Genomic DNA, 27,643 nt, shown 5'->3' with positions numbered 1-27,643 from the left:
CTTGTGATCAAACGTCTCACATTCCAGATGCTAGTTCCTTTTGATGCTGATGTTTGCTTGAAATAATAAGAGGATTTTGGAAGTGATTTCTCTGCTGTTTTCACAGGCAGGAAGGAAGGGACTACTTAACAACTGGTGGGAGTGCTAATTAGAATCAAATTATAACTTTGTTCACCTGTCTTGGCAAGAGATATATGCTTAAAACAATGATTCAGGGTTTCTCGAAATAAATGAAAGCTCTTTGACCAAGAAAGAGGAATTTTCTTGGCAAAATCAGTATATTAAGGGAATTTGGAAAATTCAATAAAAATATAGTATACGTATAGCAATGGTCATCCCAAAACATTTTACAAACTATAGGCCCGATACTCCAGTGTGCTGTGACTGTTTTGTACTGCTCTGTTGGCACAAAGTAGGCCTAAAGCTGGTCTTTTAGCATCTGGTACAATTTTATATAGTCGCTATTAGGAGAGAAGCTGGAAAGCAAAGTGGCTTGAAGCTGCTTTTGCCCCAAGCGTCTCCCTCCTTCCCCACAGTTTATTGGCCGGACCATAGAATCTGACATGATATATACAAAGTAATTGCTTCACTCCATTCCTAAAATACCTCTAAGGCAGAATACCCTAGCTATTTAACAGTGCACATCAGCACTGCACATCAGTTTTAGATTTCATTAATGGTAAAATGAGGAAAGGAACTATGACTTCAGGTAACTTTCCTTTTGGATAGAAGCAAAGAATGAAGTCTCATTGCACCTTCGTTTTTGAAAGACATGCTGTATGTTTTAAACCATATGTTAACTATTGTAATAATACTGTAAACATACTATTGTAACAATACTATGCCACTATTAAACATATTTGTATGCATTAATGAACAGGATATGAATCATGAAATACAGAGTTGGCCAAATGGATCCTTGTAATCATAATTTTATTTGATATATGCCTATAAAGTGACATTTTCCTGATTTTCACAATTCCATACTAGAATATTGAAGCCCAGAGCAAGAAAAAACATTCAGAAAAATAGGGATTTTATGTCTAGTATGTATAATGCAAGAAAATGACGTGTCCAGAAATGTCCAAACCCAGCATTTTGTTCTAGATAATAAAATGTTTACTTCTCTGTTTATCTTTTAGCTATAATTTAGACAGCAACATATGGAATGTAGTACCTGTATCAAAAGGACCTCTCCAGAGATATGGACACAGTCTTGCTTTATATCAGGTTGGGATAATTTTAATATTTTAATTCATTCTTTCATGTGCAATGTTAATGATCATATATTGTGCAAATGGCAGTCTGAAGCTGAAAATGTGATTAGCCATAAATTTTAAACTGTGAGGATAATCTCGTTTCTAGGTTTACACTTGTGCCATAAGCTTCTTCAGTCCTGACTTAGAAAGATTGTTGTACCATTTCTTAATGTTGATGGTAACTCAGTTTTCAAGCTGACCCTAAACTCTGAAAACTGAGACTGAGTAAAATAGTGCAGAATAGGAGCGTATGGTTTTGTGTAATTTGAACTGTTGACGTCAGAAGTACATTTTTTTGTTAATTTACTTATTTCAATTTCACTGTCGTCTTGCTAGCACATGCAGGGCCATAGCTGTATTACAAAAATAAAATTGCAGTACAGTAGTATCATGTACTGTAAGATGTATAGGTAAACTGAACTGTCAGTTTTGTTGCTATGGCAGAATCTCTGGAAAAACTGAACTAAGTCTTAGAGAAAGCTGTTGTGCTGCTTTCTTGAAGGTAAACTCAAAGGCTTTTTTTTTTTAATTAAAAAGCCTGTTTACATTAACAGTATACAGATGCGGAGTCGATACTTATAATTAAACACAATTTTTAAAATCAGATTTTCTTGGCCTATAGTTTGAGACCTCTCCGACTTTTAAAGCAGCGTAAGGTATTCAGGGAATGCAGTGTAATTCTTTAGGTAGCTTTAAATGTTAGCAATCTCATTGACTCTTGCAGGAGAAACACAGAACCTTGGTTTTAGGTCCTGATATATAAAAGGGTTTCCAGTTCAGTTGACTTAAGACAAAATGCCCTAACCATTATCTCCTGTCATTACTGCTGTTGGCCAATGTGAACTTTTTAGATAGTGACCACTCTAGTAATATGTGATTTAATAAATGCTTAAACAAATAATTTAAGGCTTCTAAATTTCACTCTACAAATACTTTTCTTGTGCTATTTCAGTGTAATCTGCATCTGTTTTAAATGTTCTTTTACCAGCAATATATAGAAAATTTTAAAAAGCAGTAATTGTAATAAAAGGACATGATAACATAGGGATCTATTTCAACCTCAGTGTGGACATACAGCTCTTGATGATAATAATGAGAGCTGTAGGCACACATCTGAAAAGATATTATTCAGTGAAACCAAATTTATTGGTAATTAGTATCTGCAATTAGTGAACATACAAGACCAGCAGTATAAAACAGATGATTAAATAATCAGTTGTGAAATTAGTATGGGCCAAATGAGTATTCACATGTGAGTAAGATGAAAGAATTTCAGTTGAACTATATTCAAAATGTACAGACTTTTAAAAATCCTTTAAAATCTTTCTAGGACAAAGTTTGATTATTTACTTTTTGAGATCTTCAAGAAATTGAACAGGAACCTAATTTATTGTAGAAGAGTACCTGGAGATGGCAGCTTTGAGCTGTGGACTAGTCATTATATAACACTTTTTATTTAAGAACAAAAATATCCACAGAAAGAAGTGATTAGATTAAGTTTTAAACTTTAACTCCTGAGATTTTAAAGTCTCACTCCAGACCAAAGTGAGAGCATAGGAGCCAGTGTAGCCTGATTGTGGTGCAAAGTAAATTGAAGCTATATAATTGACTCTGTGGAGAATGAAATAACTTACTGTGCCATTCCTTAGAAAGCTACTTTAGTTAAAGTTGAAGTGTTGAAATGTTTTATTCTGAAGGTAAAAAGATCAGAAGATTCTCGCTGATGTATAGTTATATAAAGTGCCCTAGACATTTTTATGCATTTATAGGCAGGAAAGCATAGAAGCATTCTTGCTTTTAGACCCATCTAAAGCTTTACATGGCATTATCTTAAACACCTCTTCTCATGACCAAACTGGCTATTAGGAAGTTGTTCGTCTCTCTCTGCGTGGCATTGATGCACCACCATGAAGAAGACTGCATATAGTTCCAAACACCTCAATAATAGAAGGAAATCAGCAAATTGGAAGGAATTCATAGAAGAAAAATTAAGAGCCTTGATGGAATAGTTTCTGACATTAGAGAAATAAATGTGGATATCTTCGCTAAATGATGAATAAGGGGGGTGTTAAAGTATGAAGTTAGACAATACCATCTTTTCTTGCATACCCCTAGGCATACAATAAAATGCAGTTTCACAGAAAATGAATGTGGTTGGTAATATTATTTGGATTTCTAGTGATCTGGTAGTCACATTACAAAATTTTCCATCATAATTGCCACTATTGTTGGCAGTTTCAAGACAATCAAAGAATAAAGGGGATTAAGATTGAATTCTGAAGGAACAAGGATGAAGCACACGGGTAGGGTGATGTAAGAATGACTATAGTGGTATTGCTCTTTGTATAGACAAAGAACTTCAGTATTCAAGCCAGTCAATTTGACACTTGCAGAAACTCTAAATTCACTTCCCTCCACTCCAGATTATATTAATTTAATAAGTAAGGTTTTATCAAAGAAAGCTAATTCTTTGGTATTGATGTTGAGACCATATAGCCCTTCAAATATGATTTCACTGATTTGATCAAGAGCTGTTCCTAGAATTAAAAAGGAGTAAATAGTTTCTGTATTTGCTTTAATACCACTTAGGCAAAATTATTTTATCAGCTGGTTCATTGTGGCCATTAGATGTATGCATGCACTTGTGTAGGCTATTATAATTTACTTCAGAACACTTACATAATGCTTCAAAGGTCTTTTCTCACTGCTCTGTTAGCCTTTGATAGCAAGAGGTAACCACAGGTCACATGGTTTAATTCTGTACATCTTTCGGTTACTTACTATACATCCACAAGTTGGTTTCTCATTTTGATCTATACAGTATCTTAGAAGTGATTGAGAGCTAGATAAAATGAACCATCACACACATACTGTACAGAGGTTAGAAAAGTCTCTTATTGGCACACAACTGATTTATTCAAAGTTTTTCTTCAATTCAGTAGACCTCAATCATTGATGGAGTTTGTTTCTTGCTATTAAAGGCTGAGATTTTTCAAAATTCAATTTATTGTTATATTCTTATTAGTTCGTTAGCATAATACTGTTTTGGCAATCATTTCCAGGAGGCCTAAAAGCTTATAATCTATAGTTAGTACATTTTTATATAGTTTTTGTTTTTTATTCCTTTCAATATATTTAAAATATGTGCAATTCAAATACTAGTTCTTCTTTGAGTGCTTGCACATGTCCATTCCATTGTAGATATTTGTGCGCCCCAAGCACAATTGCCGGAAATGTTTCCCTTAGCAATATCTGTTGGGTCGGTTCTAGTGCCTCTGGCGTTGCATGCTCATAGCATCAGTATAAGGGCTTGATGACCCTGCTCTCTTTCAGTTTCTTCTTACCTCCCATGACAGTTGCTGAAACATTGATTGCTCAGGCAATCTCTTCCATTAGTGGTGCAAAAAGGAGTGGAAACCACATGCAAGCTCCTAAGCATGGGAGAGTCTCCAGTGGGTAGAAAGTCAGTGTTGCTTGTGCATGGGGCATGTTGGAAAGTGGCTGTAGCTACTGTGCTCTGGCCATCCACAGTTGGTATTTAGTCCCTTGGGGTTGCTAGCCAGCTGGCAGGAGGTTTAACTTAAACCAGGTCTGCGGCAAAGAATCACAGAGATGTAACCAGTTGTGTGAGAGCCCAGTATTCCAGGTGCAGGCTAGAATCTGCCCTGGTATGGTCCAGGACTATTGTGAATGTGTTTTCAGGGGTAGCTTGGGGAATAGATGTTCTGGCTGGGCTTCTGGCCCCTAAATGATTGAGAGCCTAGTGTCTGGCCGCTGATTTCTGTCTGGATAGACTTAGTAGGGGGAACACTGTGGTTGCCTCTGCCTGATACTCCCTGGCTGGGAGAAGAGGACTCTGGCCCTGGCTGTGGACCCCTGGTTACTGTTTATAGGCCTCTGTGGTCAGGTGGAGATGGTTAGAGTATTGACGAGTATCATAGCCATTGTACTGAGTTTACGGTCACAGGTGGTTTGGAGAGCTGTACTCTCCAGCCTTCATCTCTATATCAGAGTCCACTTGGCTGGGAGCCTAATCATAGAGGTTTGGCAGAGAGTGGCCTTGCTTATCTGTAAATAAACAGCCTACAGAGAAAGGAGAACAGGAAAAGACCACTAAAAACAATCTCCTGATCAAAACAGAAGATTTAACATATCTGGTCTGGAAAGCAAAATTCTGCCTTCCAAAACTATAGAAAAGCACCGTCTTCGGTGTTTTATTATTTTTAATGCATTTCAGTATGACAACTTTATTTTCAATTAAAGGGTCAGATTCCAAAAAACCCCCCAACCCTGTTGTTTTTTTACTGAGATCCTCAAAAGCTTTTAAAACTACTGCCATAGAGTAGTACTGTAATACTTAGTTATTATGGAGAGACATGTATACTCATTTTTAGGTAAAAAGAACAGGAGTACTTGTGGCACCTTAGAGACTAACAAATTTATTTGAGCATAAGCTTTTGAGGGCTACAGCCCACTTCATCGGATGCATAGAATGGAACACACAGAAGATATTTATACATACAGAGAACATGAAAAGGTGGAAGTAGCCATACCAACTGTAAGAGGCCAATCAATTGAGATGAGCTATCATCAGCAGGAATAAAAAAACCTTTGAAGTGATAATCGAGATGACCTATAGATACAGACTAACACGGTTGCTACTCTGAAACTTGTCATTTTTAGGTAATAATTGAGCTTCTGTAATGTGAAGCAAGCTCTGTGAATTATATCAACTAAAACATTTAGTATAAATTCTGTTACCTCTTGGTAACTTGCCTAGTGAAGGGAGTTATAAGGAGAACAAAGTTTCTTATTTCCTCTTCCACTTGCCATCCCAGCACACTAATCTTTGTGCCATTTCATTGTGATGGCAGAGGAAATAACAAGAGCTAATGACAGACTGTACAACTTTACTTCATAACTGACACTTTAAAAAATACTTTGTTTCTCCAGTCATCTGTCATTCATCAATGTAAGGTCTGCTGAGCACAGTACAAGGTTAGGCGAGTTATATAATTGATTATTTTTGTCTTTATAGTCATTTCAGTCTCTCTCTAGTGTCTCCATGCAGTGATTCAGAAAATATCTGACAAATGAAGAGTCATATTGCTTTTTCCTGATCCTTGCTTACTGCTTAAGGAGGGTAGGGCATAGTGAAGTAAAATTATTTCTTACGAGAGTTGTAGCAAAAACACATTTTTAAAATATTAAGTCAATTACTCATCCCTGAGTTTGAAAATTAAAAAAATAAAATAGAATAAAACAGATGTGAAGTGCTTTCAAATGTGAATAGGAAGAATATTAAAACCATCACTGTGTGTGTCTAATGAAAGTAATTAATTTACATTTTATGTTAACTGAAATGGCTAGAATCTACAAAATAGGTATCTTAGGTACACATCAGCTAGTGTCCCAGAATGGTGTTGCACATTTTTCTAATGGAGCAATTTTTCAGCCAGTAAAAAGTAATTGATGTGATGTGTCAGGAAATATTAATTTGTGTTGAGATTTGTGATAGTGTATTTCATTGCATTACACAGTGATAATTTTAAATGCAGATATAAAACAAGATATCTATCTGTGGTTTTCATGGCTGCTAAAAGTTTTTGAATCATATTCATTCTTGTTAGAGAATATGGGAAAACTGGTATAATACAATGGTGGAAAATTAAAAAGTATCGGTTATTTCTCTTCTAAGAATTATGTGACACAGATCGTACATATACTGTCAGTAGCCATGCTGTTGAATCAAAATATAACTGCTGTCCAAATGAATGTCAACTTTACATTTAATATTGGTTAAATTAATAAGCATTTTTCTTCAGAAATGTTGGTTTGTGCTTTGCCAAAATATTAACGTAATGTTGTAACTATTCATTCTATTAAATTAATTTTGATTTATTTGTTACTTTCCTATCTTTTGGGGGAATTTAAATTGGTTTAAATAGGTAAAACCTCAAATACTGAATATTGTATCCAAATTAAAATGTTGATGACACGGGCAACATATTTTTAAAGAGTTGATATTTCTTGAGATTTAGTTTATTCATTACTCAACTGTTTTTCTTAACTATAGTCATGGTATTTCATAATAAAAAAGTCAATTTCATTTGCATTTTGTGTGTAATATTACAGTTTAGTTTGTAGGAATTGTATTAAAGTGTGTTAAGAAGTTCTATATTGAAATATGCTTTCTATTTCATGAATTTCTGAATATTTTTGTTTTCTGTGTAATATATTGATTTTTGGGGGGAAAGTCTGTTCCCTTTCTTTGTCAGATATTAGACATAATGACAAATACAACATTTAATAATTAGAGGCTTTGTAAAGAGTAGGGGTGGGATTTTCAGAAGTGCTCTGCTTTGGCCTAACTCTGCATCACTAAAGTTAATAGTCTCTCTCCCCACTCCCCTCCCCCGCACCTTTATCAAAGACCTCTAAGGTGGAGAGACTTTGTTTGGGCCAATAGGAGAAAGAAAATCCATGGACCCCTTCAAAGATTTTGTGAGCTTGGGAGTGTACCAGTGGGCTCCTTGGCTGACTGGCTAGAAATAAAGGTGCATCAAAGCCTGTCTGTGGGCACCCCAGTCCCCAGCACACTCATACACACTTTGGAAATTAGAGTAGCACTGAGTTTGTGACTCTCTCTGTAGGCATCACATTACTTGCCCTTTTTGGGAGCTAGGAAGGAATTTCCCCCTCAATGCCAGATGGCCTGGGTGGTGGTGGTTTTTTTGCCTTTCTCTTATCAGCCCAGGGACCAAGTGGGTAAATTAGGTCATAATGAGTTCATGTTGTTGCAACTTGGCAAATGTCCAATGTAGGCACTCACTTAATAGGGGGTTCTGGATTTCTGATAAACTAGAATTGCAATCAGGAATAGGGGAGGTTATTCCTTAAAGAAGATAGGGGTGTGTGAAGCTAGGGCTTCTAATGTCTACTACAGTGAGGGGCCACAACCCCATTTCCCTATACCCTCAACTTTTGTACAAAGAGAGAGTAGTGTGGTGCCAGAAAGTGTGCCAGTCCAGGTTAAAAGTTTGGAGCGGGAAGGAGGGGCTCAGGGCTGCCCTCCCCCCGAGAGTATGGATTATGGAAGGAATGTTGACCTGCAGTGGAGGAATTACTGCCAGAGTTTCCCAGATGTTAAGTTAATGAAGTTATGACTTTGTTAAACCACAGTTCCTGGTGTCTTGCCTTTTTTCTGCCATGTCTGGGACAATGGGATATTTTATCATAGACTTCAGTAGGAGCAGTGTTTGGGCAATATTGAGTGCTTTTGAAAATGCCACTCTAAAGATTACATATTCCTTATGCAGGCATAAGTCTGCATTGCCAATTGTGGTTCCCACCCTGCTGTCTTATTCACTCATAGCTTGGTGGCCTGTGGTAAATTTATGGTGCCAAGGGAGAGGTACCTCTAGAGAGAGAAAAGAGAACTGGGAATTCTATCAGAGAAGGCTACTATTGCCAAAATGTGCCAGCCATTGCCAATTTACATGGGTTCATGATTTTGAAAGCTGTCTTATATTTTGAAAGATAATCCAATTCTAGCGGAATTACCAATAGTATATTCCTTTATTGCTACATCTGTAAAATGAGGATGCATGTTAAATAGAGGCTTTTAATTGGAAATTTTGTCTTCAGTAAACACCCTTGATACATGTATGTAGTCACTTGTGAAGGTGTACTTTTAAAGATTTGCTAGTATGTCAGGTATTGTATCTACTAAAAAGAAAAGGGCCAATTAATTTAAGAACATGACTACTTCACAATACTTGGTTTAGTTAGGCACAATATTACACTATACGTTCCATTTCTTCTGTTAGGGAAGCCTGCTTTCATTCCAGCACTGAAGTACTGTCTGCAAAATGGTTTTTTTTGTTCTTTATCCCATTGGTTGAAATTATGTAGCAAGAAAATTGCCTTAACAGCACAATAGGGTACATGGGCGTATAGTATAAAGTCTGAGATACAAATTGTGCTCTTACTCTAAAAAGACAACCAATGTAAAGGTTGTATAGTATGACTTGTGGACAACAGGATCGGTCATACCTTTTTATATGTGAAAAGGTCGAAAAAGAGTTAGTAATCACTACTACTTCTAGAGAAATATTTTAAATGTGAGGCTTGCGTACTGTCGACAAGAACAGAAAAGATCTGACACCTAATAATTGGATCACAGATGCATTTAAAATTAGACATCAGGTTGCAGTCATCATGCCTGAGGGACTGTAAATGTCTATTGGGAATCTGCAGACAGGTATCCTGGATGAGTTCGTTTACCTTTGAAGCATATAGGCTGCAGTGATATTATCATCATCTTGTGTTCCATGGATGCCAACATGAATGTTTTCTTAAGAAAATAATCAGTCCCTAACAGAATAATCAATTCCATCCTTCTAGCGTTATCACTTGGACCTTTTTTCCCATATACTCATGAGAAAAGATTCAGTGTCTTATTTCTTCTTAGTCAAGGGACATCTATTACTCTGAGAAGATTCAATAGTCCCTTTTATAAGAATTTCCACTTTGCTCCAAAACTAAGTGACAAATACTAAATTCTGCATATATACCATTCCAATTGGTGTATTTTCAGTCCCCAAGTTTTAAGTATGGTATAATTTAATTTCCACAGGGAGATTTCTCCAAAAATTCTCAGTTATCATATTGGGGGATGTATGGAGGTACTGAAGATTTTTTAACACAGTCTTTAACTATACAGTTGCTATTATTTAATTTGGCTCCTCCTCTCACTGTCATTTCATTATCAATAGCCAGACAGGAGAAATTCAGGCTCCAGAGAGAGAGCTAAGGACTGTCATTCTGCCAACTAGTTGATATCTGGCAACAGTTCATGCTAATATTGAACATCTCTGTTTACTGAAGATTGATTCTTCCTTTACATACTCACAGAATAAAATAGATGCTGGTTTGAACAGAGTATAATTTAGGGCATGGCTACACTTGTGAGATAGAGTGCATTAAAGCAGCCCAGTGTGCTCTAACTCACCACACGTCCACGCTGGCAAGGCACATAGAGCACTCTGACTCCGCGGCTAGAGCGCTCCTGGTACTCCACCACGGCGAGTTGAATAATGTTTGATGTGCCCCCGCTGGAGCTCTGCAGCGCCAGTGTGGATGCCCTGGTCTGTTAATGCGCTCTGATCAGCCTCCAGGAGTGTCCCACAATGCCTGTTCTAGCCACTCTGGTCATCAGTTTGAATTCTACTGCCCTGGACTCAGGTGACCAACCATCAGACCCACCCTTAAAATTCTCAGGGAATTTTGAAAATCCCCTTCCTGTTTGCTCATCCAGGTGTGGAGTGCTCTCAGCGAATCTTTCCAGGTGACCATGCCTCCACTTGCCAGGCGATCCCAGGTATGGAGCAATGGCGAGGTGCTGGACCTCATCAGTGTTTGGGTGGAAGAAGCTGTCCAGTCTCAGCTGTGCTCCAGCCGTAGGAATTACGATACCTTCGGGGAGATATCAAGGGACATGATGGAAAGGGGCCATGATCGGGACGCTCTGCAGTACAGGGTTAGAGTGAAGGAGCTGCGGAATGCCTACCGCAACGCCCGTGAGGCAAACCACCGTTCCAGTGCTGCTCCTGCATCCTGCTGTTTCTACAAAGAGCTGGACTTGATACTTGATACGTGATACCACCTCCACTCCAAGTACCACCATAGACACTTCAGAGCCCAGTCCAACAAGGCAGGAGGAGGAGGAGGAGCAAAGCAGGAGTGCGGTGCTGAGGTGGAGGAAGACACGGCAAAATCCCTAGATGCATGAAGCCAGGAGCTATTCTCAAGCCAGGAGTAAGGTACCCAGTCGCGGCAGCCGGTGCTTGGGGAAGGACAAACACCAGAGGAGGTTCCCGGTAAATGGCTTTTATTTTGGGAAGGAAGTTATTCGGTGCGGGCTCTTGGGGCAAGGAGGGTTAGGGCTGCATGCATGCCTAGATGCAGAATAGGGTGTTGATGTGCTCTCTAACATTGTGGTAATCGGCCTCAGTGATCTCTTCAAAGGTCTCAGCGAGAACTTGGGCAATGCGCTTGCGCAGGTTTCTTGGGAGAGCCATTGTGGTCCTTGTTCCAGTCAGGTTAACATGTCCGCGTTACTGTGCCGTGAGGGGGAGTGGGACCATTGTTGCACACAGGCAAGCTGCATATGGGCCAGGGCGGAAGCTGCATTGTAGTAGAAGACCCTCCCTTGCTTCCCAGGTCACCCTCAACAGGATGAATCCTGTGGAAAATGTGGGGACAGTGTTCAGTATAGGGGCCCCCTGCAGCTGTTGGTTCTCCCCAAGGCACAGAAACCCAGAGGACAGTACTGCCATGAAAGAATTAGTCCCCCCTTGACCCTGTGCTTACTCACCATTTTGTGGCTCCCGTGGGTTACATGCGCTCGCTTTGAGACGGGCAAATTATGCTATTGTGTAGACCAGGGGTCGGCAACATTCGGCACATGGCTCGCCAGGGTAAGCACCCTGGCGGGCCGGGCCAGTTTTATTTACCTGCTGACGCGGCAGGTTCGGCCGATCGCAGCCCCCACTGGCCGTGGTTTGCCATCCCGGGCCAATGGGGGCGGCGAGAAGCGGCACAGGCGAGCGATGTGCTGGCCGCGGCTTCTCGCAGCCCCCATTGGCCCGGGACGGCGAAACGCGGCCAGTGAGGGCCGCGATCGGCCGAACCTGCCGCGTCAGCAGGTAAATAAAACTGGCCCGGCCCGCCAGGGTGCTTACCCTGGCGAGCCGCGTGCTGAACGTTGTCGACCCCTGGTGTAGACTGTGCTTGCCCTCCTTAAGTACAGGGGAATCATTACTCTGTCTGGTGTGAACAATGCTGTCTCTGTTAAGTGTTGCATTTTGCCTTTACAGATGCAACCTTGAGATCTCCGCCGTCCGTGTTTTCACCAGCCGAGAGACTGCAAAGAATCAGGAAGAGGCCACCTAGAAGCAAAGAAGACATGTTGTATGAAGTAATGCAGCAGTCACTTAACGAGAATCTAAAGCGCAGGTGTGGAGGGAGAGTGAAAGGAGGATTCACTAGCAGAATGTGGATGGCCGGCACAAAAACGCTGAGCTTTGGCAGCAAAGCACAGATCGGCTGATAAGCATCATGGAGTGCCAAGCGTACTCGAGCCAGGTGCTTGCAGCCACGCAGGCAGAGCACTACTATGCCCGCCAGCCCCCCGCCCCGCAGCCCTTGTTCCAAAACTCTTGTGCCCCCATGTCACCTCCAACCCACTTTCACCAACATCTGGGTTCTTATCACCACCAGCTGCCTCCAACAGCTGTAGCTTCACCACCGAGCCCTGAAAACTTCGACCCTTACCCACTGCATTCAACCCCAATCACCATGCAGTATAGCCATCCTGAAGTGTAGCACTCATTGCACAGCACTCCAGACCGGAAGGCTGAGTATGATAACAGGTTATATGCAAATCTGTGATTGTACCATTCCCCACCCCACCCCCTTGCACTTTCTGTTTCCCAAGCAGTTGTGTTTCTTTTCAATAAATGAATTTTCTGGCTTTGAAAATATTCTATTTTATTGCACAAAGTAAAAGATACCTTAGCCCAGGAAAGCAACAGGCACTGCAAGTCAGCATAGCAAACAGATTCCTACTAACATTGGAACCACTGCAGTTCACTTCCATGCAGGGCACCAGACATTACTGGTGGCTTTCAGCCTCAAATTGCTCCCTCAAGGCATCCTTAATCCTTGCAGCCCTGTGCTGGGCCCCTCTAATAGCCCTGCTCTCTGGCTGTTCAAATTCAGCCTCCAGGTGTTGAACCTCCGAGGTCCATGCCTCCGTGAATCTTTCACCCTTCCCTTCACAAATGTTATGGAGGGTACAGCACGCGGATATAACCGCGGGGATGCTGTCATTGGCCAGGTCTAGCTTCCCATACAGAGAGTGCCAGTGGCCCTTTAAACGGCCAAAAGCACACTCCACAGTCATTCTGCACCGGCTCAGCCTGTTCTTGAACCGCTCCTTGCTGCTGTCAAGGCTCCCTGTGTAGGGTTTCGTGAGCGGGGGTAAGTGGGGTCTCCAAGGATCACAATGGGCATTTCGACTTCACCTACAGTGATCTTCTGGTCTGGGAACAAAGTCCCTGCTTGCAGCTTCCTGAACAGGCCAGTGTTCCGAAAGATGTGTGGACATGCACCTTTCCGGGCCAGCCTGCGTTAATGTCAATGAAAGGCCCACGGTGATCCACAAGCGCCTGGAGAACCATAGAGAAATAGCCCTTCCGATTAATGTACTCGGAGGCTAGGTGGGCTGGTGCCAGAATTGGAATATGCATGCCATCTATCGCCCCTCCGCAGTTTGGGAAACCCATTTGTGCAAAGCCAGCCACAATATCATGCACGTTATCCAGAGTCATGGTTCTTCTGAGCAGGATGCGATTAATGGCCCTGCAAACTTGCATCAACATGATTCCAATGGTTGACTTCCCGACTCCAAACTTGTTAACGATCGATCAGTAGCTGTTTGGAGTTGCCAGCTTCCAGATTGCAATAGCTGAAAGTTCTGCAGCCACTGCTCGTCATCTCAAACTTGCATGACGATGTGATCCCACCACTCAGTGCTTGTTTCCCGAGCCCAAAAGTGGCGTTCCACGGTGGTAAGCATATCCGTGAATGCCACAAGCAATCTTGTGTTGTATGCACTACTCGAGTCGATATCGGCGGAGTCCTCACTGTCAGTTTGGATCTTAAGGAGTAACTCGAGTGCCAAACGTGACATGCTGGTGGGACTCGTCAGCATATTCCTCAGCAGTTCAGGCTCCATTCCCACAGACCGAAAGGGAAGACAGAGCGTGCAGCACAAAAAACGTTGAAAGATGGTGCCAAATGTGGACGGAAGCAGAGGGATTGCTGGGTTGCGAACCGATGCATTACGGAGCGTTGGGACAGGACCCAGAATGCCCCGCCTCCCCTGACCCCTTTCCACAAGTCACAGCACCAGAATGGGAAGAGGTGCTCTGTGGGATAGCCGCCCGTAATGCACCGCTCCCAGTGCCACTGCAAGTGCCGCAAATGTGGCCACGCCAGTGTGCTTGCAGCTATCAGTGTGGACAGACTTCAGCGCTTTCCCTACTGCGCTCTCCGAAGGCGGGTTTAACTCAAAGCGCTCTACATCTGCAAGTGTAGCCATACCCTTAGAGCAAGCTCAGCTGATGGCAAACCAATCCACCTTAGATTTCTTTTTCATGATCTCTAGTCATATTTATTTTTTCAAATCTTGAGCTTTTTTATATTATTTGAATAATTTAGTTCTATGCAGTGTTGTAGCTGTGTTGGTCCCAGGATATTAGAGAGACAAAGGGGGTGAGATAATATCATTTATTGAACCAACTTCCATTGGTAAGAGAGAGAAGCTTTTGCTCTTACACAGAACTCTTCTTCAGGTCTGGGAAATGTACTCAGAGGGTATGTTGTACACTGCAGTTAGATACCCGTGGCTGGCCCATGCCAGCTGACTCAGGCTTTCAGGGCTCAGGCTAATTATGCTGTAGATATTCTGGTTTGGGCTTCAGCCCTAGCTTTGGGACCCTCCCATCTCGCAGAATACTAAAGCCTGGTTTCCAACTTGATCCTGACAGTCTATAACACAATTAAACAGTCTCTTAGCCCGAGCCTTGAGAGTCTGAGTCAGCTGGCATGGGCCAGCCGCAAGTTTTTAATTGTAGTGTAGACATATCTATAGTGTCATAGTTAAATGCGAGGTTGAAAAGATTGTTTAGCCTAAGTAGATAACACACATTTCAAGGGCCAATTAAAACCTCTCCAGTTAAAGGGGGGGGGAAACAAACTTTTTTTTTCTCCTTAACTACCTATAATTCATTTAGATATTAAACAGGTAATATCTTTTATTGGACCAACTTCTGTTGGTGAAAGAAAGCTTTTGAGCTACACAGAATTCTTCCTCAAGTCAAAAGATATTACCTCACCCACCTTGTCTCTCTAATATCTTGGAACCGACACAGCTACAATAACACTGCATACAACAGTTTCAGATATTAGACATTTACCGCACAATAGAACTAATTTTGCCTCTCCACATAGATAGTTTTCACAGAGATACAAAGTCCATCAATCTTAGACTCGCTACTGATAAAAACCATTCATTTACAGGTACAGTGCTCTTAAAGTGTACAGCATTTTACAGAAGATGCAATACAGTTGTGCCTGAGTCCCTGGAGGGGCCACACGGTGAATGCTTGCTCAGGGCAAACTGCAAGGAATAGGTCAGATAATCCCTCAAATTGGTGTTTTATTCTATAATTATATTCACCAAACCAGTAACCAAACAGCTTTTGTAATACCACACTGATCACCAAGAAGCCAAATACAGCTTCCTTTAAGCGTCTCAGCCCTTGATTCCCATCTAGACATCCAAGTCCAACTGAGTGGTTACTGAAAACCAGATTCACCATATGTTAGGTGCACCAGTCCCAAAGGACCAGACATTGATCCCTGGGTCAATATGAGTTTTAGATCTGACCCAATAATCATGCAGATGCCAATCCTTTAGTAATTAAAACTATAAAGATTTTAATAATAAAAGGAAAAAGGAAGAGAATTGTAGTGGTTAAGAGATCAGTATACATACAGATATGTGAAAAGTTTCATAGCAGAGATGGTGAGGCTGCATATTTGTAAAAGTTTTTCTGGAATCAATTTAAAAGGTTATAGTTCAGTGGGCAGTCCAGATTTAGAGTTTGTTCAAATTCTTCCATGAGAATTCCAGGGTAAATCCAGAGTAAACCTGGAGACCTCAGTCTTGTGGCTTAGACCTTCCCTGTTAAAGTTTAAGCAGACCTGAGTTTAAAAAAAAACAAGACTGGAGCTTTTCCTTTATAGTCTTCTAGCAAGCTGATAAGGCTCTTGACAGCAATTGTCACAGCAGGACCTTTTGCCAATGAAGAATAGGTGGTCCATATTGTTGCTTTGAAGGTACTCTTCTATTTCCTATGTGTACACAGGTAAACTAGTTTTATTCATTAACATAAGGCAATTAGCCATTCAAACTATCAAGACAGTTCATTATAGCATAGATAATTAAACTGAAGATAATATAAATAATAATATTAGTTCCTGCAGTATCTTACATCTTTGATCTTAAGGTTAACTGAGCCATTTGCATACATAATATAGGGCCATTAAGATATGAAAGGGAATTGTCTGCAAGATAATCTGATTACATTGTTAAATTTCTAACAAGAGATAGGTTTCAGAGTAGCAGCCGTGTTAGTCTGTATCCGCAAAAAGAACAGGAGTACTTGTGGCACCTTAGAGACTAACAAATTTATTAGAGCATAAGCTTTCGTGGACTACAGCCCAATTATATGCATCCAAAGAAATGGGCTGTAGTCCACGAAAGCTTATGCTCTAATAAATTTGTTAGTCTCTAAGGTGCCACAAGTACTCCTGTTCTTTTAACAAGAGATGGGTAAACATAGACCAATACACTTAGCATCTACCCTTGATTTCTATTACTACAAATACGAGCTAATGATTCCTGATTTACGACTTCTCTTTGAAATTCAAATACAAGTACATTGTCTTGATTACATTTCAGTGCCTTTTGTTGTTATGGGTCATACCCAAGTTGACCATCTGTCAGTGTCACAACAATAAAATATTCAATACCAAAAGATTAAACTTTCAGTGTATGAGATTCTTATTCAATATTGTTTAAACTAAAGCAAATAACTGCTTTCATAATAGATTTTTTTCCATAGAAAAGTTTTATCAAACTTGTAGAAAGCTTTGTTTCCTCCACATCTGACAAGAAAAACAGCCCTGAAGATATGGAACAAACAAAATGATTCCTCCTGAGAGGATGCTGCTGTATGCCTTCTTTTCAAGCATAGCCATTAATTTTCCACATGAACTGATTTTTCAACTTGTTGAACAGGTTTTATCTTAACTGTCAGATAATAACATCATGCCACCTGTTAATCTCTTCTTACAGTCAAAGATGTATGGCACCTGGAAATGTGAGAGCAAGATGGGTTAATTAATCTTTTCTATTTTTATTTGAGCACCAGGTAATTCAGAGGGAGAATCGCCAACACTGCCCTTTTGCCAGTTATCTGAACTCCTTTGTCTCAAAGACTGTTTCTTTCAGTAACTATCCAACTAAATTTTTACATCATGTTCATTGCTATAGTTTTCTGACCAGGAAAATAATCTAAATACTCCTTTTCTGAGCTCCAGGTGATTAGTTTATCAGCTTTTGCCTGAATTTGAAATACTGTATAAAACATGGGAAAACTTGTTTAAGGAAACAAAAACTTTTGTAAGTACTCAATATATTTCAGACTTTCCTTCATTAGAAGGAATAATAATCCCTTGAATGACTGTTTCAGCAATTCACTTATTTAAATTTATTTGTAACTTTTAACAAAACCTTTTAAACATCTCCTTTTTATTTCAGTTTCTCATGAAATCTTTAATGGTAATCAGAAAATAAGTGTTCATGCACAATTTCATTCATATTTCAAATCACTAAAGAATAGGGACAACAATTATAAGAGTACATTTAAAGGTCTCTTCAGTCTCTCCTGTTATATTTAGGGCTGTCAATTAATTGCAGTTAACTCAAAAAAAAAATTTATAACAATTAATCGCAGTTTTAATCGCACTGTTAAACAAGAGAATACCAATTGAAATTTATTAAATATTTTGGATGTTTTTCTACATTTTCATATATATCTCATATTCTGTGTTGTAATTGAGATCAAATTGTTGTAATTGATTACAAATATTTGCACTGTAAAAGTGATAAACAGAAGAAATCGTATTTTTAAATTCACCTCATACAAGTACTGTAGTGCAATCTCTTTGTCTTGAAAGTGCAACTTACAAATGTAGGATTTTTTTGTTACCTGACTGCACTCAAAAATGAAACAATGTCAAACTTCAGAACCTACAAGTCCACTCAGTCCTACTTCTTGTTCAGCCAATCGCTAAGACAAACAGGTTTGTTTACATTTACAGGCGATAATACTGTCCTCTTCTTATTTACAGTGTCACCAGAAAGTGAGAACAGGCATTTGCATGGCATGTTTGTAGCCAGCATTGCGAGGTATTTAGGTGCCAGATATAGCTAAACAATCATATGCCCCTTCATGCTTCAGCCACCATTCCAGATGCTTCCATGCTGATGATGCTCGTTTAAAAAAACAATGCATCAATTAAATTTGTGACTGAACTCTTGGGGGAGAATTGTATGTCCCCTGCTCTGTTTTACCCACATTCTGCCATATATTTTATGTTATAGCAGTCTTGGATGATGATCCAGCATATGTTGCTGTTTGTTTTAAGAACACTTTCCCTGCAGATTTGACAAAACGCGAAGAAGGTACCAATGTGAGATTTGTAAAGATAGCTACAGCACTCGACCCAAGGTTTAAGAATCTGAAGTGCCTTTCAAAATCTGAGAGGGACTAGGTGTGGAGCATATTTTCAGAAGTCTTAAAAGAGCATCAATCCGATGCAGAAACTACAGAACCTGAACCACCAAAAAAGAAAATCAACCTTTTGTTGGTGGCATCTGACTCAGATGATGATGCATCAGTCTGCACCGCTTTGGGTTGTTATCGAGCAGAACCCGTCATCAGCATGGAAGCATGTCCTGTGGAATGGTGGTTGAAGCACGAAGGGACAAATGAATCTTTAGTGCATGTGGCACGTAAATATCTTGCAACATTAGCTACAACAGTGCCATGTGAACGCCTGTTTTCACTTTTAGGTGACATTATAAACAAGAAGCAGGCAGCATTATTTTCTGCAAATTGTAACCAACCTTGTTTGTCTGAGTGATTGGCTGAACAAGAGGTAGGACTGAGTGGACTTTTAGGCTCTAAAGTTTTACATTGTTTTATTTTTGAATGCAGGTTTTTTTGGTACATAATTCTACATTTGTAAGTTCAACTTTCATGATAAAGAGATTGCACCATGGTATTTATATGAGATGAATTGAAAAATATTTTTTTTTAATTTTTTTACAGTGCATATATTTGCAATCAAAATTAAATATAAAGTGAGCACTGTACACTTTGTATTCTTTGTTGTAATTGAAATTAATTATTTGAAAATGTAGAAAACATCTAAAATATTTAAATGGTATTCTATTGTTTAATAGTGCGATTAATCACGACTAATTTTTTTAATCGCTTGACAGCCCTATTATATTATGTGCATAACTTCCACTTATGCACAAACAGTGGGATTCTTTCAGGAGACTTAAAATTTTTGATTTCTCTACGTAGTTTTCTTTATAAATCATGCGGTATAGCATCAAATCTATGGCAGTCTTATTTTCTAAATCAATTTAATTTTGTAGTTTTACCCTTTACAATTTTTCTATATACATTTCTAATAAATTGAGATCCCATCATGTGCCAAATTTGGTCTCCATTCTGGCATCACAAAGTCCTGAGGTTGCTTTAAACTGTACTTTCAGCACTGACCTAGTGACCCTTTCACAGCAAAGTTGGGGGTGGGGGAAGGAAAGTAGCTTAAAGCCACTTTCATGCCTCCATTCCTGAATTCTGCCAAGTCCAAAGGTCCAGTTTGGGGATAATTTTTATAGTTATGTGGGCAAGGAAATCTTTTCCAGGCACTCAATTTATAGTTAGCTGGGATTGTCCCCTTTAAAGCTTTGATATGTGTTCACAAAGAGTGGTCACCCTTACAAATTGGCCAATTTTACTTTAAATTTATAGAAAAGGTTCATTATCTGTTTTTTCTATGTATTGCTTCCTTATTACTATAGGAAATACTCTTCATACTATGAATAACATGGTAAGCTTTATTTAGTTAAGGTGTTACATTAAAGTGGCAGATTTTTATGGGTGACCATAATTATATACATGTATGGTATATACATATATAGTCATATTTATAATATAGATCATATTCAAAGTTGGAGAACTTGACTGATTTCTTCTCTCTAGGTTGGTCAGTTTTGGTGTTTCTTTCCTCAGGCTTTTATTAGAACCTGGTTTCTAGGTTAGAATATATTTCATTTTCTCCAGTCTTGTTTCTGAGACTTATTCTGACCAGACTACTACTTTCTCTATTGATTCTTCATAACTAATTCTAAGTGTCTGACCAATCCAGGTCAAGCAGCAAGTCACTCTCTGAATAAGAGCAACATTTAGGGCCTGATTCATAAAGCCCATTGAAGTTGGTGGAAAGACTCCCATTGACTTCATGGTGCTTTAGGATCAAACCCTTAAAGAAAGAAAATCTCACAGGGTTTAAAACAGTCCAAAACCAACTTATAGTTGCTCTATCTTAATTCCCTCCTCAGTCTGGATTTTAAGTTTCTGTTGGCTTAAATTCACGTTACTTCGGATTCGTCCCTCTGTGACCTGATTTTCAGGTAGAACTAATTGGATATATACAAATATCAGTGGGGAGAGCCTGGTGGTTTCAAATATTTTTTTACTTTACATTTTTTCACTGATGTAACAAATAGCAAATAGAAAAGGAAATTATACATGCTTATTTCATTTTGATCCATGTTGATTTCTTGTTCATCTCTAGACAATGTACTAAACCCCACCTCTCCTCTTTCTAACCCTATCTTCTCTAGTCAATCCACCAAATTAGATTTTTTTTTTTAATATATCGGCAGAGTTTTCACATTGTCAGAGTTTCCATCTACAATTACCACAACTAATAGGAACTGGTCTTTTAGAAGGAAAGTCACATGTAAGCCACTCTCTGATATTGCAAGGCCTGGGGTAGAGAGAACATGGCTGGATGTAGGGAAATCTTGAGTTCTAATAGCATTACTGCCATTTATATGTGGATGGCTCTTGGAGATTTTACACAGACCAAGATTTCCAACGTGACTAGTGATTTTTGGTGCATCTTTTTTTTGGGGCTACATCAGGAGGCACTTTAAAGGGGCATGCTTTTTAGACTGTGCTGAGCACCTGCTCTGCAGTCAACTTCAAGTTAAGCATCTAAAATCACTAGTCAGAGTCAATTGTTTCTATTTAATAGCTGTTTTTAAATTACTCCTTTACCATATGTTTATTTTGTCAAAGTGAGACTCCTTTATAAAATTTTAATCTCTTTTATGAAAAGTATTTTCTGTTGTTTCTCACTCGGGATGTTGCGCTTGCTCATCTGATTATTACTCTTGGTGGCTTTTGCTCTTTTGTAATAGAAAATTCAATGGGAAAAACCCTGAGCAACCATATTTACTTAATAACAACATACTTCATTGGATTATTATCAGGCCAAACTCTTAAAAGAATATAGCAAATAAAGCAAAAAAAATTAAGGTAATTCTTGCAACCATAAAACTCAGAGTTCCCTCTAGCAGTTTTTTCAAATAGTGTCGGGTCAGGTCAGCTCACCTATTTTCAAAGTCCGTCTTCTGTGTTTGAGTAATGTTTTTCACAACCTGCTGACTAACTGAGCTTCAGTGCCCACTCTTTCTGTAAGAACATTTCTATCCACAAATCCATCAAGTCACCGTAAAAGGTCTCATTCTCATTTTCCTTCTAGCCATGAGAAATGTGATTTTATCACTTGGTTTATATATCAGCTGATGTCACAAGACCCCTAGAAGAGGCACTATTTATTATTTTCAGAGCATACAACTTTTGTTACATTCCTTTATAATTAGAACTGGTCAAAACATTTCTGACAAGACAGTTTTCTATTGAAAAATGCTTATTCCATAAATTTCAAATGTTCTATGGGAACGTGTTGATTCTGTCAAAACTTTTGTTGGAAATCAGGAGAGTCGGAGGCCCACCTAGCCTGCCTCTCTGCTGACTTGTCTGCCAGCTTGCTAGGCTGGAAGAAACTAGGATGCTGGACTGCCTAGCTCCCCAACTGACTTCGTTACTGGCAGATAGCCTAGCTGGCTCCCTTTGGGAAATTTCTATTTTTTGTTCGGATTTGGTATGCAAAAAATTATAAATTTGGGAATATCCCCTGGAATGGAAATTCTGGGTTCCAACCAGCTCTATTTAAAAAAATATACATTCTTGACTTCATATACTAACACTTACACACAACTATTGGCCCATTCATCCTTTGATGTTTACGAAAGTTTTCAGGTTTCTGCAACTTCTTAAGCTATGAAGTAATGTATCCAGAACAAGTAATCCCTGAATTGCAAAGTAAACACCAATCTATGATTTTCACTGTCTACCATTTAATTGCTGGGTGAAATTTAAGCTGTTGATTTTGACCTATTATATTAAAGCCCCAAATGGTTTAGGTCCTCATTTCTTCTGATACTTTGACAGTTGTGATCATCCTAAGGTTTTTGAGCTAACAGCATACTGGCAGGGCAATCTTCTTGATGATTCCTCAGTTTTGTTATTCTCATTGCCTATAGCCCAGCCCAAGCCTGAACTTGATGATCTTCAGAATCCCTAACCCCTTTCTTTCCTTATTTAAATATCTTAATTCTTTCTGCTCTTTTAGTCTAATCCTATCTTTAATTCTGTCCATGTCTTAACTACCTTTCCTCTTTCCCATCTGTTTTCTCCCCTTTATTCCCATTGCTTTGTTTCTTTTTCTTTCTTTGAATAACATCCTTTTTTCCTTGATACTGAATCATGTCCATTCCTTTTGTATCCCTCCTTATGTCCCCAGTGCTGAGTTCTATTTTCTCTGTTCTGACCTCAAGATTCTGCTCATCTCCCTCTTCCTTTACGTGCTCCACTTAGAATCCTATGCAGTTAATCCTTCTCCCTGTCTACCTGTCTTTTATGCATCATAGTTTGGCAATATGTTATTGTGTTTAACACAGCCAGCCACTGATCTGGCTCCCTGTTTGCCTCACATGTGAGGAACATGCCTCTGTTCTGTTGGTACTAAGATCCCTTCTCTCTAGTCAGGTGTTTGAGAAAGATCAATGACTGAAGCAAGGGAAAGGGCCAGAGGTTCCAGTTAACAGCAAAAAGCCAAGTCTGTGTACACTAACTTTAGAAAACAGCACATACCGTAACTTTACATGATAGTTTTACAAGAATTTTACAAGAATTTCAGAAACACATTTTGAAGAACAAGTGTGTGTATGTAATATTACTAATTTCTAATTTCTTCATAAAGGTGAAGTTCAAAGTACAGATCTCTTTGCTGAATGTACCAGTAGCATGGGGACATTCAGCACAAAAATAAGTTTTAACTACATTAAACAACTTTTGTTCACAAAACATTCGGGGGCGGGGGGACTGGTTCTTAGGCATTCAGCACAAAAATCTATGTTTAACTCATTTTAAGTTTTTGGTTTGTACTTCACCTTATAGTAGGGTAACCAGACAGCAAATGTGAAAAATCGGGATTGGGGGTGGGTGGGTACTAGGCGACTATATAAGAAAAAGATCCAAAAATCGTGGCTGTCCCTATAAAATTGGAACATCTGTTCACCCTACTTTGTAGGAACTTATTTAAATAAAAGTGCTGGAAAAGTGACATATCTAGAATTCTCTTAAGAGCGCTACTTATTCATCCACGTCATTCATCTTTTACCATCTGACAAAAACCCATTTAAAAACATATAATAAAGTGAAACAGTTTAAAAATATCAGGACAAGTGTCTCCTAAACAAAATGTGTTAAAAGTTTAAAATAATTCATATGTTGGGGGATGGACACATGATGACAAATCAATTTTTTTTATTTCAGATAATTTGGCAATGTAACAAAATCCTGTTTTGACATGAAGGATTTCGTTGCAAACTTAAGTATTTTAACAGGGTATACTGTTGAGAGGTGAAGGGGGCATGATAGGTAGACTATAGACTCTGCCAATGTCTTTGGTTAACATCTTACCACAGAGAATGGCAAGTTAATTTTTCAAGCATGTTGATCATGACAAACATGAGGTGTCATGGGGATATGTTTAAAAAACAAAACAAAAAAACCCAACACTAATTTCCACTCCCCTGTGAATCCAAAGATCTTGCTCAATTTCTGAATCCACATATATGGTATGAACCTTATCATGGTCCAAAGACCTCTTTTCTGTATTTACATTAATTCCAGACTTGCCTGCTCATTCACTCAGTCACACTTGCATAAACACCTGTAGATCCGTGTGTGCCAAAACCAATATTTATTAGGGTTTCTTCTTCAAGTGCTTGGTCATGTCAATTCCATTCTAGGTGTGTGCACGCCCAGGTGCAGTTGTCAGAGACTTTTGCCTTAGCAGTATCCATAGGGCTGGCTTGGCGTCTCCTTGAGTGCTGCGGTCATACATTGTTACGTCAGGTACCGCCGGCCTTACGCCATCTCAGTTCCTTTTTAATGCCCTTTGGCTTTGGTGTGTAGTGCACCCTCTTCCACTGGGCCTCACCCAGAGGGACGCACCGGTCGCCTTAAAGTCGGCACCGCTTGTCTTTGTACCGACAGACACTGTCTCTGAGACCTCGGGGATGCTCCCCAACATGGTGCCGCTCCCTGTACTCCTGGCATCGGTCTGACCATTTGAGGCACCAGTCACCCACGCCGACAGTTAGCCGCCAGACCAAGGCGCCGACGACCCTGCTCTGGTCACCAGAGGAGGATTTCTCCGGCATGGAGAGGAAGTTCAGCCCCTCGCTGAAGCAACACCATCGCGACTAGGTTCCAGAGGGTGCATCTGCCGCAGTGATGCTGACCTGGCAGCAGGGCCAGTGGCCAGCACAGTAGCATTACTGGAATGTCTGGGGTGTGCCAGTTATGCTGATGCCCCTTCTCACTGGTCTTCGGTCGCTGCGTCAGACAAAGCCCAGTTGTCACTGATCTCACTAGGCTCAGTGCAGGATGTGCTGGCTGGTGCTGTAGTGGAGGAACAGGGTCCCACCATGGGACCCCCTTCTCCTCTGGGGGATGATGCCCCAGGCCCTCTCCCAGTGGTTCAGTCGTCGTCCTCCTTTCCAGAGGAGGGGCCCTCCTATGCTAGCCCACCAGATGACTTTAAGGAGCACCAAGCCCTGCTCCAATGGGTGGCCACCAACTTAGGCCTCGAGGTGGAAGAGATGGGGGGATCAATCGGACACGTTGTTCAATGTGCTCTCCACGTCCACCCCCGTACGTGTCGCACTCGTGGTGCATGAAGGGGTCCTGGACATTGCCAAAGGCCTCTGGCAAACCATGTCCTCTATCCTGCCCACTTCCAAGAGGGCCAAGAAAAGGTTCAAATACTTATATACCCTCCCGCCCCTGGGGGTCAATGGTCAATGGCTAACAAAAAGGACAAGCAGAGGCCTGTCAGTTCCACCCCCAAGAATAAGGAGGCCAAGAGACTGGACCTTTCTGGAATTAAAATTTCTTCCACGGCAAGTCTCTATTTCTGGGTAGTGAACCACCAAGCTCTTTTGGGATGTTATAATTTTAACTTGTGGGACTCCCTTCACAAGTTTAAGGATTCCATGTCCCAGGAGGTGGCTCAAGAGTTTGGGGGTCTTGTGGAGCAAGGCACTGCAGCAGGTCGGTGCTCCCTCCAATTGGCCTGGGATGCGGCCAGTTTGGCTGCCAGCATGGTCTTAGTGGTGGTCATGAGGCACAGCTCCTGGCTTCAGACCGCCGGCCTGTCCCAGGAGATGCAGTCCTCCATACAAGATCTTCCGTTCGATGGAGTTGGGCTCTTTTCCGATCAGACTGACATGAGGTTGAATGGTCTGAAGGACACTCAGACCACCCTCCGCTCCCTGGGGATGAATACGCCTCAGTCTGAGAGGAAGCTGCTCTGGCTGCCCCCTCTGCTAACGCCTTGGCAGCCTCCGCAGGGATCTTCGAGGAGAAGGGATGCTGGGTTCAGTCGCTGCCACCTTTCCTCCTCCCACTTGCCTGCGCAGCCTGATCCGGTGAAGCACAACGGGGGCCAGAAGTGGGTGTTTTGAGGGTACGCTCGAGAGTGACACCGCGGTCACCTCCCTGGATCTGCCCCATCTTTTCCTCAATCATCTCCATTCCTACCATTCGGTCTGGTTGAGAGTCACCACAGACTGTTGGGTGCTAGAAATTGTCACTAAGCTACAACCTTCAGTTTTTGGCCATTCTCCTTCTTTCCCATCCCTCTTCAGGGTCCCTTCTCATGAGCATCTCCTCGTTCAGGAGGGGGCAGTGGAGGAGGTCCCTGAGGAAATGAGAGGGAAAGGTTTCTACTGCCACTATTTCCTGATTCCGAAGGCAAAAAGGGGCCTATGTTCTGTTCTGGACTTGCGATGACGCAACAAGTGTCTCAAGGAGTTGAAGTTTTGCATAACGTCCCAGGCTTTCATTATTCCCTCACTGGATCTGGGAGACTGGTATGCCGCTCTCGACATGAAAAATGCTTATTTCCATATCTCTATCTTCCAAAGGCACAGTCTCTCCATTTTATGGGTCGGCGCCATTTCCAGTTCTTGGTGCTCCCCTTTGGCCTCTCCTCAGCCCTGCGGGTCTTTACAAAATGCATTGCCCCTGTAGCCACTTACCTGAGGCAAGGGGTCCAGGTCTATCCTTATCTCGATGATTGGCTCATCAAGGGCAGATAGTGGGATCACGTGCAGAGCAGCCTCGATCCGCTGCGGTCCATATGCTGCGACCTGGGCCTGTTATTGAATGAAAAGAAATCGACCCTTGTACCAGTGCAATGCATATTGGGGTGGTTCTCTATTCCATGTGGGCCAGGGCATTCCTTTTGGAGACCTGTTTCTGAGCCATGTTAGATGTAATCTCCCAGGTGAGGGGCCACCCGCTCACAACTGTCCGCACTTGCCTAAGGCTTCTTGGCCACATGGCTACTTGTACTTGTCTGTCATGCCCGGCATCACCTCCAGCCACTGCAGGTGTGGTTGGTGTCGGTCTACATCCCCAACAGGCAATACCTGGACCTGGCGTGGTGGCTGGACCCCGCATCGGTGTTGCAGGGAGTCCCCTTCACGGCCCTGTTGTGGTCTCTGGTGTCCGATGCCTTGGAGCTAGGCTGGGGAGCCCACCTGGGTGAGCTCAGTACACAGGGCCGCTGGTTGGGAGTCGACTGCTCCTTCCACATAAATGTCAGGGAGCTCAGGGCGGTTCACCTGGCCTGCCTGGCTTTTTGGTCCCAGTTACAAGGCAAAGTGGTTCAAGTCCTGACGGACAACACCACCACGAAGCTTTCTATCAACAAGCAGGGCGGAGCCAGGTCATCAGCCCTCTGCCAAGAAGCCCTCAGACTATGAGACTTTTGTGTGCAGCATGCCATTAATCTCGTGGCAGCACTCCTCCCTGAAACCAGGAACGTATTGGCAGATCACCTCAGCAGAACCGTCTCATCTCGACATGAGTGGTCTCTCCATCCCGATGTCCAACAGGTCCTACTGGAGAGTAAAAAGTCCTCCACTAGAGCAACCTACCTGGCCAAATGGAAACTAT

General features: G+C 41.0%; 1 protein-coding gene across 6 annotated transcripts in view; it reads left to right on the top strand.

Annotated features, from left to right (window-relative positions):
• Positions 1 to 27,643, top strand: part of ATRNL1 (attractin like 1) — a 976,173-nt gene that overhangs the window by 133,577 nt on the left and 814,953 nt on the right. For all 6 annotated transcript variants that reach the window (XR_010589324.1, XM_005293856.5, XM_065552410.1 and 3 more), the window contains exon 7: positions 1,143 to 1,230. Coding sequence is in view for 5 of the 6 variants with exons in the window: in XM_005293856.5 (XP_005293913.1) it covers positions 1,143 to 1,230 (88 nt within the window). In the remaining variant the exon portion in view is untranslated. The remainder of the gene's footprint in view (positions 1 to 1,142; positions 1,231 to 27,643) is intronic.

This window comes from Chrysemys picta, chromosome 7 (genome assembly GCF_011386835.1).
Source record: "Chrysemys picta bellii isolate R12L10 chromosome 7, ASM1138683v2, whole genome shotgun sequence".
NCBI classification, from domain to species: domain Eukaryota; kingdom Metazoa; phylum Chordata; order Testudines; family Emydidae; genus Chrysemys; species Chrysemys picta.
The sequence above is the reverse complement of the archived record's forward strand: the minus strand, read 5'-3'. Positions and strand labels throughout refer to the sequence as shown.